This window comes from Rhopalosiphum padi, chromosome 1 (assembly GCF_020882245.1).
Source record: "Rhopalosiphum padi isolate XX-2018 chromosome 1, ASM2088224v1, whole genome shotgun sequence".
In the NCBI taxonomy this organism is placed as follows: domain Eukaryota; kingdom Metazoa; phylum Arthropoda; class Insecta; order Hemiptera; family Aphididae; genus Rhopalosiphum; species Rhopalosiphum padi.
The window spans coordinates 20,900,313-20,913,026 of NC_083597.1; the positions used below are offsets into that span (position 1 = coordinate 20,900,313).

At 28.1% G+C, this 12,714-nt stretch overlaps 1 protein-coding gene across 1 annotated transcript; it reads left to right on the forward strand.

Annotated features, from left to right (window-relative positions):
• The first annotated feature begins 5,100 nt into the window (after positions 1 to 5,100).
• Positions 5,101 to 12,333, forward strand: LOC132929075 (DNA-directed RNA polymerase I subunit RPA1). The gene is made up of 9 exons (XM_060994140.1): positions 5,101 to 5,922; positions 6,047 to 8,727; positions 8,913 to 9,032; positions 9,096 to 9,371; positions 9,434 to 9,782; positions 9,882 to 9,979; positions 11,296 to 11,538; positions 11,597 to 11,930; positions 12,005 to 12,333. The coding sequence occupies exons 1-9, from the start codon at positions 5,329 to 5,331 to the stop codon at positions 12,269 to 12,271; spliced, it is 4,962 nt and encodes a 1,653-aa protein (XP_060850123.1). The 5' UTR covers positions 5,101 to 5,328; the 3' UTR covers positions 12,272 to 12,333.
• The last annotated feature ends 381 nt before the right edge of the window (positions 12,334 to 12,714 follow it).

The following is a 12,714-nucleotide window of genomic DNA, read 5'->3' on the forward strand; positions in this document are numbered from 1 at the left end:
AAATATTGTTACTTCCGCTGTTTTTAATAAAGCTAATTCCATCGTTAATACAATTACTTTTGATGCCAGGGCAAATATTAGATTTGTTTAGGCGAACGAATTCAACTAATAATAATAATAATATGCCAGCAAGTCAACCGGCTGGATTACCGAGTAATCAACCTGGTGGGTTACTTCCAAGTCAACCAGGGGCATTACTTCCTGGTCGACCGGGGGCTATACTTCCGAATCGGCCAGCAGCCGCAATACCAGGTAGTACACAGCGAGGTGGCATGAGTAAAGACATTCCAATAAGTGAATCTACATTGGCCAATCACCTTGTCGTCGGTAAAGCAAACGATCCGCTGTTTAAACTCGAAGACACACATTTGACTGACGTACAAAACGTACAAAACAACGAATCAATACCGTTATCAGATTCTGCATTGGAAAATTTTCAAAAGCTACTGGAATCAGAAAAATGTGTAGAAAGATTAGCTTGTCGAATTTCTGTGGCTGAGAAGGCGGGAAACGTACCCGTTTGGATTAATTGGTGAATATCTACTAATCTTATTGTGCATCATAACAGATTATAATTTTATACACATTATTTTATTTTAGGGTGTTACATCGCGTACATAAGTTGATTCCCAATGATAAACTTGAATCATATCTAAAAGCATATAAAGATGTGAATGACGAACTTCATTCCAAGTCATTAATTCCGGATAATTGGGCCACATGGTGCTTGGAACGTTACGAATGTAATAGTAATGATAATAGAACAAATGAGTCAAATACAAAACAATAGTATATTTTATTTTAAATTTTTATTTATATAATAATTTAATATTTATAGTCATAGATTTTAGATGTATAATATTATAAACTATTTTATTCTGTTAATGAAAAAATCATTTATTTTATCCATGCTATATTAGTATAATATATAGTCATAATGATATAGTGGATAATTCATTTTTAATAATAACATATATTTTATAATTTAAGTTTTAAGTAAAATATTAAAACAATTGCTCATGCATACACTATTTGATTGTGTTGTGTGCTCTATAATTTTGATCATTTATATAAATATAATATATAATACAAATATTCAAAATTTGACGTAATTCTTTATGTGACTATCATTTGTAAACAATTACTACAACGTCTACAACAATCATGATATAATAATATCACATTTATCCAATCACCTTATTCCTTCGTTCTTATATTAAATTTATTTGTATTAATTATAACTCAATATGATTTACATATTTAATATTTTAAAAATAGTATGTTGTTCTATTCGTACCACAATCATTTTAGTTGATACTTCAATTTGGTCTACCTATATGTTAAAAGAAATCTTTATTCAAAGTTAAACACAAGAATATTGTATGTGTTTTGCCTTTGATAATTAGAATTATAGTATGTTAAGAAATGTTATGAATAATCTATTGAATTCATTTTCTATATTCATATTTATAAATTATTTTCATTGTAATATATTAGGTAATAGGTATACTGTTATTTTTGTAACTCTATTTTAATTCTTTAAATATTATTATTGCAATATTGCCGTTATTTAGGGTTTAACTGTAAATTGTGAAATACATATTAGGTACTTCATTATTTTGAGCTATAACATAAAAATATAAAAGAAATTTATATTTTTAAAATAATATACTATCATAAAGGCTCCAAAGTATTTCAAAAATGTATACTATTTGGTTTCACGGCGATCAGAAATATTTTAAAAAATTCTGCTCTACAAAATATTATTTATTATTTTCGTAAATAAAATGAATACATAATATGACTTACAACACTAATATAACTTTAAATTAGTTAAATAAACTTGTAAAAGATCAAAATTACTATACAAGTGTGAGTAATATTTACCTGATTTTAATAATAAATGAAGTTAAAATATCTATAAATAAAAATTCGACATTATTTTAACTTTAAATATTAAACACCAAATATCTAATCGATTATTATTTGTCTTCAGAAGATATGGTAAATAATAAAATGTTCTAATAGTTGATATTTAATAAAATAAAAATAATAATAATATATTTATTAATTTTAACTATATCTATGACACTTTTTATATCCACACCATTGGCCTAAAATCAAACTACAAATAATTTTTTAATTCAAGAATATTTTATACAATTTATACGTATTAAAACTCATCTAGGTAAAATGTATAGACGTATAATATTACAATAATTTATTTATTCATAATAAATTTAGACAAATAAAACTTAGTCCTTAATAATATCTAAAATAATAAAAAATACAAGTACATAACATAGTTATAACAATATATTAAACTCAAGAAGTTAATTGAACAAATACAACAATGTAGGACGTAGGTATATCTTTTTTCCAATAAAAAAAATCTCTTGCGTGGTATATGCTTCTTTGAATTCTATCATCTCTTCAACATCTATTGATTTCAAATAAGTTATTGCTAGTTGTTGAACATCCTTGTCTACGGTGGTCGAAAACAAAGCTATTGTTCTTTTGTGCTAAAAATACATTTATATTTTTACTAAAATGTATAACCAGTTGATGATTCAGGAACAAATTCAATTTAGTTGCCAGTTTGCCACGCTTCAAAAGACCGTGGAAATCATTAATTTTTAAGTTTCAAGGTTTTTATCAAATTTCAACTTCTTTAACTTACGATTTTCCAGTTTTTTCGTTTACGCTACTGCTAACGTCTTAAACGAATTTTTATTTTTATTATTATTACGTATTTATATTGAATTATTTTTATGCTTCAATAAAAATGTATGCATATTGAAGGACATTGAAAATCGTGAACTAAGGAAGGCTCTGAAGACTTAAATAAAAAAAAAAATTACAAATAGCCATCAAAGGATACTTCTTTAATAATACAAAAAAAATTTAAAACATGGTTTGTAAGTTTATTTAAAAATTCCATCCAAAAATCAAAATTTGAATAAATTCATTATTAATTGAAAAAATGGGTAGGACATGCTTGGTTAATCACCCGGAAGGTGCGTAATTTAGGGGGGCGTTAAGAGCGATCGACCCCCCCCCCAAATCGTATTGTAATAATCAATAGTTAATAAAAAAAATAAGAAATTTAATTATGATGGTCGCCGAACGTAAATAACCGATTCCGTAACTTCGATGAAAACAGTTTTTGTACATTTTTTAAGCCTCAACTATTATGCTAAAGGTTAATCAACCCCCCCCCCTCGTAAAAAATAAGCACCTATTTACATGCCTGTCATCCAGTATAACAAAAATAGATTTAATGGGCTATTTAAAATCCGTTCATTTTATATTGTAGGTACTTACAGTTTTCCCTGAACCGATTGGTGTTCTGGCTATTATATCTCTTCTGTTTATAAGAAAAGAATTGGTGTTACATCATTTTATATAATAGTTGTCTAAAATTGTTCAAATTGTAAATATTCAATTATGCTCATATTATTATTATAATTATATGAATCATGAGTTTATCTACAATATGTTAACAACTAAACTAATGTTTTGTACTTGGTTCGTCAGATTTTGATCTTTTTCTCTATTTTGCAAACTATCTCCTTTGTCTTCTATAATTTCATGCTGCACGGAACTTTGAACGACAATTTCATTCGTAAATTATGTCTCAGTATTAAATGCAGTCAAAACTCAAAATTAGCATACTGCGTCACTGCTCAGCACTCTCCATAGACACACTGACGCCCACACCATAGACCATAGTCACCCGTGGACCGTCTACGGGTCGTTCCATATCTATGTTTTTTTTTGCAATAAAAGTCATGCGACGATGTTTGATGACGGTGGATATAATAATTATTATTATAATTACAGATAAAATGTTTATTCTACAGGCTAATGAAATATAGAAATTAGACTAAAAATAAATATAATAATCACTAATCGTTATTGTCGTCGACGACGTGAACAAAAAAAGAACTAATCACCGCAAATTATAGTAATAGTAATAAAATAATATATCACTATAATTTTGTTACCCTTGAAGTATACCTAACTACGTCATAAAATCAAAATCAGGGACTTCAAACTATTTTTTTTCAGAAAAACAGTGGGGCGAATGCCCCGATCAACCCCCCCCCTGGATCCGCCACTGAAACTAAACAAAACAAGTAAAAACAATAATACAAAAAATAATGAAAAAACTATATTGTCTTAACAAATATTTGATTATAAAGACAAAGAAATAGATACCAAAAGTTTTTTAAAATCTGTTTCTATTATCAAAAAAAAATTTAATTTAAACATTTTTATTTTGTATTTATTTTGTATTTTAGATTTATTTTATGAATTTTTATTTTTTATTGTATTTTGACTATAATAGCTCATAGCAGCTAAAGGCATTAATTTATATTATTATTATTATTGTATGATTGACTATTTTTAAATTAAATTTAAATTGATATTAGATTTTTATTAAATTAAATAAGTAGTACTGGAAGTCTAAAGACCCGGTAGAGTTTACCATCGCCTGATTTAATATTATCTTAAAATAGCTACTATAGCTACTATCTTGAATTATCATCACCCATCACTCATCACGTATATGGATGATTGTATCATAAACACGCTCTTTCCATCAAATCGAGAATATTCATGTATAGGACATTAGTTTTTTTTGATGATGATGATGATATAATAATATATATTTAGCCTTAATAATAATAAATAATAATCATCTTAAAAAGCGCGGTAATATCAATAATTATATTATTATAATACGAAATAATTCTGCTGGTAGCACTAGTGATTAGTTGGAACAGCTGATTATTTCGGAAAATTTGGAATCGTGATTATAGCACAGACCAAATCTAAAATCATGATTGGCACGTCGTCTTATTTTTATTATGATTTATTACGTGTGAGCGAATATCACAGTAACTACTTTTTGTGTTTCACATAAAAAATATTTTGGTTTTCTTAGATTTGATTTAATTGACAATTGTGGTTATAATTATAATTATAATTCATAATTTACGTTTTTAATTATTTAGATTTATATTTCATGGAATAAAAAATATGAACTTTACCGAACATTATCTCTTATCTACAATTCGCGGCTCGCGCACGTGATTTTCAAATTGTATAGTGACTGATAAAATAATATGGTAAATAATGTACAACTACTGTTAATCGGACAGTTGGGACACCGAAACATTGATGTACCGGATTCATCACGGCGTGCAGAATCACAGTTCTAGAACACAAGTAGTAACACTTTAGAGTAAAGATTTTCGTCGTACCTCTATAGTTATTTATTCCACAGTTGATTCTTACTTAATGATCCTATAATTGTTCGAAATGTTTTACCATGATTTTTACAATGTGGATCCGTTTAAGCCCATTAGTATGGAATTTAATATGTTTTCATCGGAAGAAGTTAAAAAATTGTCAGTGGCGCGTATAGATTCCCTCATATCATTTACTCCTTTGGGCGAACCCGTGCCCGGAGGATTATATGATGCGCGTCTCGGGTCGATTCACATGAATAGTGGTAAGTGCTCGACTTGTAACCAAAATGCCGTTTTGTGTTCAGGCCATTTTGGTCACATTGAGCTGCCGTGTCCAGTCATCAATCCAATATTTACCGCAGCAGTCATTCACATACTCAAGATAAGCTGTTTATCATGCTACAGAGTGTTGTTACCACGAGAAACTACTATTTTGTTGGCAGCACAATTAAAACTCCTTGATAATGGTCAACTGACGGATGCCCACGACTTGGCTACTGAAATAAATGGTTTGAGTGAAGATGATGATAGAAATTTGTCTGTTGAAGAACTAGAAACATTTATCAGTTTATATTTAAAAGAACGGCTACAAGAAAATGATGGGTCTTATGTGAAAAGTGCTGATGAAATACGTCAGACTTTCATTGCTGAAACCATAAATCAAGTGAGTAAATTATTAATATATAATATATATATTATAATATTATAAATTGTTTAAATGTATTGTATCATAAAAATACTGCACTACCGATTAATCTATTTCTCATTATATTGTATTTCTTGTATAGGTTGCTCGACGAACCGGATGTATGCATTGTAAACAACCACTTTCAACTATTTCTAAATCATTTTCAACAATTACTATTTCACATGCAGTTCAATCAAAAAAAGATAAAAAAACTAAAGCATATTTGTTCCCAACAGATATAAGAGAACATATGAGACAATTGTGGATCAATGAAAAACATTTTATAAGTGCTTTATTACCAGTCTTGGCTGGTTTGAAAGTTGAATATCCTACAGATACTTGTTTTATGTCAGAAGTACTTGTTACCCCTTCTAATATTCGTCCTAACTTGATGGTTAAAGGAAAACTAGTCGAGAGTCCTAGAAATTCAACTTACAAGTCTATTTTACGAGAAGCCAAGGTAATACAATATATATGGTTATTACGAGATCAAAAAGAAGGTCAAGAAATTTCATCAGAAATTACTGAGCTTATCAATGCTAGTCAAGGAAGAGACAGCATAGAAAAAGTCCAAATTAGTATGCATAATTTACAAATGTGTGTTGATGCTCTTCTGGATGGAAATTTGTTCAAAACTTATAATAGTAAAGATCAAGCGACTAGAATTGGGTTAAAACAGTTATTAGAAAAAAAATCTGGTATTATTCGTCAAAATATGATGGGTAAACGTGTTGATTATTTTGCACGTTCTGTTATTACACCCGATCCTTATTTGGATACTGATGAAATTGGTATACCAGTTGAATTTGCTAAAAAATTAACTTATCCTGTAGCTGTTACTGACTGGAACAATAAAGGATTACATGGAGTTGTATTGAATGGCCCAAATCATTATCCAGGTGCAAATATGATTGAAACAGATGCAGGAATTGTAAAATGGTTATCTGCTACAAACAAATCACGCAGAGAAGCTTTATCAAAAACCCTATTTTACAAAGGTCCAAATTCTAGAGGTCCACAAATTGTTCATAGACATGTTATTGATGGGGATATGATGCTTGTTAATCGACAGCCATCTTTACATAAACCTAGTATTATGGCACATAGGGTTAAGGTTTTAAAAGGAGAAAAAACATTAAGATTACATTATGCTAATTGTAAAGCATATAATGCTGATTTTGACGGTGATGAAATGAATGCTCATTTACCTCAAAGTGAATTAGCAAAGTGTGAAGCTAAAGAATTAGCAAGTGCTGTTTACCAATATTTAGTACCTCGTGATGGTACTCCATTAAGTGGACTTATACAAGATCATATAATATCAAGTGTAAGAATGACTATCAGAGGACGGTTTTTTACTCGAAGAGAATATATGCATTTCGTTTATCAAGCATTAAGTTCGATTGATCGTGAAATTAAGACTGTTCCTCCAGCTATCATCAAACCCGTAATGCTTTGGTCTGGCAAACAAATTATTTCAACATTAATTATTAACTTGACTCCTCTTAATCAAAAAACATTCATAAACTTAATGTCTAAATCTAAACTTGAACAAAAATGTTGGAGAAATCCAAATCATTATGAATACCCAGATTTATTATCAGAATTCAATTTTATTGTACGGAATGGTAATTTATTATCAGGAATTCTAGACAAAAATCATATTGGAGCTTCTACTTACAGTTTGGTGCATTGTTTTTTTGAACTATATGGTGGAAAATATTCAGCAAAATTACTAAGCGCATTTAGTAAATTATTTACTGTTTATTTGCAATGTGATGCTTTTACTTTAGGTGTAGAAGACATATTAGTGACAGAAAAAGCTGATCATCTACGTCAAACTGCTATCGATGAATCTAAAACTGCTGGAATATTAGCTGCTCAAGAATCTCTTGGTATTGAATATATAGACGAAGAAGCAATGAATATTAAATTAGCTGAGTCATATAGCAAAAGTAGCCACTTTGCTGTACTAGCTGATAGAAATTATAAAAAACATCTACAGCCGTTTACTAATAAAATAACTAGAGCTTGTATCCCCAAAGGATTACTTCAACCATTTCCTAATAATAACTTACAGCTTATGGTACAATCAGGAGCAAAAGGATCTACTGTAAACACTATACAAATATCTTGTTGTTTAGGGCAAATTGAGTTGGAAGGTAAAAGACCACCTATGATGATATCTGGTCGAACTTTACCAAGTTTTCCACCATTTGATACACTACCTAAAGCTGGAGGATTTATAGGTAGTAGATTTATGACTGGCATTCAACCCCAAGAATTTTTCTTCCATTGTATGGCTGGTCGTGAAGGTCTTATTGATACTGCTGTTAAAACAAGTAGAAGTGGTTATTTACAACGTTGCTTGGTAAAACATCTTGAAAGCCTCATAGTCAATTATGATATGTCTGTTAGAGACAGCAATGGTAGTATTGTGCAGTATTTATATGGTGAGGATGGTTTGGAAGTTACCAAAAGCAGTTTTTTCAATGAAAAGCAATTTGGTTTCCTAGCTGGCAACGTAAATTCTTTCAAAGCTCTTAAAAAAATCAGAAATGATGAATGTTACAAAGAACTTGATGAAAAGCTAGAAGAAATCAAGTCCGCTGTGAAAATAAATAAAACTATTAAAAGAGATAGTGAATTTTTGAGTTGGTGTAAACAACAAACTTCTAAGGTTAAAAATAAAAATCATTCAAAAATTAAAAATGGCCGTTGTACACAAGACACAAAAATGTGCAAAAAATGGTATGAAATAGATGAAGATGTTAAAAAGTCGTAAGTACTAAAATGTGTTTTAAAAAAATATATATATATTCAAATTAGCAGGTCTACCTATATTAGGAATTAAGGTTTACAGTTGTGATCAAAATAAAATGATATAAAATATATCAAAATGCATAATTTTTAAGTTTTCTATTTTATAAAATTTAATTACAACTAAATTATTTATGCATTTATAGTTATACAGAAAACATACGAAGAATACCTGACCCTGTAGGAGCAACTTTTCATCCTGGAGGACACTATGGCTTATTATCAGAAAAAATGGATTCATCAATTAATAAATATTTTGATACTAAGTAAAAAAATTTAAATATTTATTTAATAATATATTACTTAAATTTTAATATTTTATTTTTAAGTAATGAGTTGAATGACGATGAAAAACTAATTGCTAAAGAATCTATTCGTCTCAAAGCTATGGCAGCCACAGCTGCAGCTGGAGAACCAGTTGGTTGTATTGCTGCCCAATCTGTGGGTGAACCATCAACACAGATGACATTGAATACTTTTCACTTTGCTGGTCGTGGTGAAATGAATGTCACCTTAGGTATTCCTAGACTACGTGAGATATTAATGATGGCTACAAAAACAATTAAAACTCCTTCAATGGAAATACCATTCTTCCAGTCTGAAAAGTAAATTTAAATTAATATTGTCCTATTTTATTACTAAAAGTTTTTGAAATATTTGTGTATAGTGTTCAAAATGAAGCAGAATTTTTAAGGAAACTAATGACTAAAATAACATTGAAAGACGTTTTATCAAAAGTACAAGTACGAGAAAAAGTAATGTTAAATCCAACTAGACATATGCGCTATGATTTAACATTGCATTTATTACCACATCGTTGCTACGAATCTTTAACTCATGTAACACCAAAAACTGTCATGAGATTCATTAGAAAAACGTTCTCAGAAAACCTAAAAAGAATGTTCATTAAAAATTTGTCAAAAAATTTTAGTGGAGAATTAATTTCTGAACAAACTAAAAAAGCTATTAAAATAAATAGAGAAATGAATAATGAGGATGATGAAAATGCAATATTAGTAAGTATAATTATTAATTTTTACTGTCTCTAAACATAATTGAAAGATAATTATTGTTATTATTTATAACAAACAAATAATCAAATAATAATAATTTAGGATCAAAGTGAACCCCAAGAAACTAAAACTAAAAATCAAGTTGATTCTGATAGTGAATCTGAAACTGGTGAATTTGATTCAGCGGCCTTGAAAAGAAAGTAATTATTTAATATTTTTGATCTTATAAAAAATTAATTATAAAGATTAGAGAAGATTAAAGTCATAAAAAAAATGAATAACTTTAATTAGCTATCAAATATATTTTATCGTAAAATTGTTTAGTTATAATTATACATATTATAAATTAAAATAATTAAATCAAACCGTTGCTTTTTTCATAGTTTTGGAAATTTTGGTTTCTTGGCCATTGAGTTATAACTTATAAGTAAAATTTGGATGTTTATGACAGCATCTCATATGATTATTGATCATTAAGATGGCCACCTGGTATATTCTCTTCGGAACAATGTTTATAAGCCTTTCCATTTTTCTCTGTCCAAAGTCCAGTCTAACATTGCACTCTCATCTACCAATCTCATATCCTTTTCTATGATGTCTTTCAAACTTGTTCAGATATTTATAATTGTTAGTAGACATTCTTTATTTATTTTTCTTATCAAAACATTCTTTAGTACATCCCCATCTGTTCTCAATACATGTCCCATCCATTCTAGACCACGATTAAAGATATAACTTTAATCGTGCTCTAGACGCTTACATCTTATGCATGAATTATGTGAGTATGTTGGATTTTCCATATCGGCCATAATATAGCTCTTAATTATGTAATTTTTCATATGTTCCTAGTTCGTTATTTTATACTGGTTCATTTATGCTTCTTAAAATTTTCCTTCCCCATATAGCAAGTTTTCTATTGTCTTCTTTTGTCATGGACCAAGTTTTGCACACATAGGTTACTATCGGTCTTAGATAACTTCTATATAAAGTAATCTTTGACTTTTTAGATAATAGTTTCGATCTCAATAACTTGTTTTAGTCAAAGTTTATACTAATTTAAAGATATGTATGTAATAATTGCATATTTTGACATTTTAAAATTCATATTTTAATCAATGTATGATAACATCTGAGCTCCACTTATGAGATATTATATACCAAGTGATTCTTTTATCAAATAACACAAATTATTTAAAAATCTATTAATTAATTTTTTTATAGTTATAAGTTTTTTAACTTTTAAATAGCAACATACTTTTTCAATTTCATATTCTGAATCAGAATATTAGAATATTTCCATTTATAAATATTGAAATTTAAGAGTTATAAATATTTAAAGTTTAGGTAAACGAAATAGTTTACCATCATTTTTTAGGATATCCTCATACTACTCCACCTACCTAAACTTTGAATATTGATAAACTACTCTTCAAATTTTGTATTTATTTATCGAATTCTTCAAAAAAACTTCTGCTTTGGATTATCAAAACAATTTTTAACTTTTAAATGATTTTAGAGCTCAAACAGAAGAGTATGATTATGAAAAAGATGAAGATGATCCAATGAGTGATGAAGAAGCTGAAATAAATGAAAAACAAAGTGAATGTGATAACTCAATTAATATTGAAAATAAACCTATTAAAGATAAAAATAATAGTGAATTTGAAGATGAAAATGATAGTGAAATTAATATGGAAGATGAAGATAACAAAGATTTTATTAATAATAAAGATTATTCTCAAATTGTAATCGATGTTAAGTAAGACTTTTACTTTGATAAAAAAAAAAAAAAACTAATCATTTTTAATCTTTTATAGATATGATAAGAAGAAACCATATAAATCTGTTTGTATTGAAGTATCTATTCCTTTGGAATTTAAAAGAATGGACTTAACAGCTTTAATTAAAGATTTGATGGGTCGAGTAATTATTCATGAAATACCGGGTATTAATAGAGCTATTTTAACTGAAGAAGATGATAAAATAATATTGAAAACTGAGGGTTCACGTGGTGTAGCAGAGCTTTTTAGGTTTAATAATATTTTAAACTTAAATTCATTATACTGTAATGATATACAAATGATGTTAAACACATATGGTATAGAAGCAGCCAACAGGGTTATTATTAAGGAAGTGAAAAATGTATTTAAGGTTTGTGTTGTGTTTATCAATATTTAATTTAATTATATTATGTTTTTACTCATTGTATAATATTTTTGATTTAGGTTTATGGTATTAATGTAGATACCCGACATTTATCATTAATAGCTGATTATATGACTTATGATGGTAAGTATAAGGCATTAAATAGAGTTGGAATGAACGGTTGTCCATCGCCATTGCAACAAATGTCATTTGAATCTACTCTTAATTATTTGAAAAAATCTACAATACGAGGATTAAAAGATAATCTGGTTTCACCTTCGAGTACCCTTATTATTGGTCAACAAGCCCAAATTGGAAGTGGACTTGTTAAATTGTTATGGCAATAATTTCACCAAATTTTAATAACTTAACTTCATTTTGTTATTTTAAATAAAGTATGTATTTTTAATTCTTGTTTTTATTTCTCCCTAATTATACAAAGGTAAGAAACGTGGACTGTGGAGTTAAAAAATATTATTTGTATGGAATTTTTTTACTCTTCGTATTTGTGATCTTGTTTTATTTTGAGCAAAAAATTGTGTGCCTTCATTTTAGCTTTACATAAGTACAAATTACATTGAGGTCTATTGTCTTAGGCTATGATTATATTCATGAATAAAATATATATTTATTTTCAAGTAGAGATTTTAAAGACACTATAGCACTTAAGCCAAGGAATAATTTAATTCTAACCAAAGATGTACATTTCATTTTATTTTACTTATATTGTTTTTTTAATAAAAAACTAAATTACAATACAATTTTTAATGAAGTGTAAAAAGAAAACAAT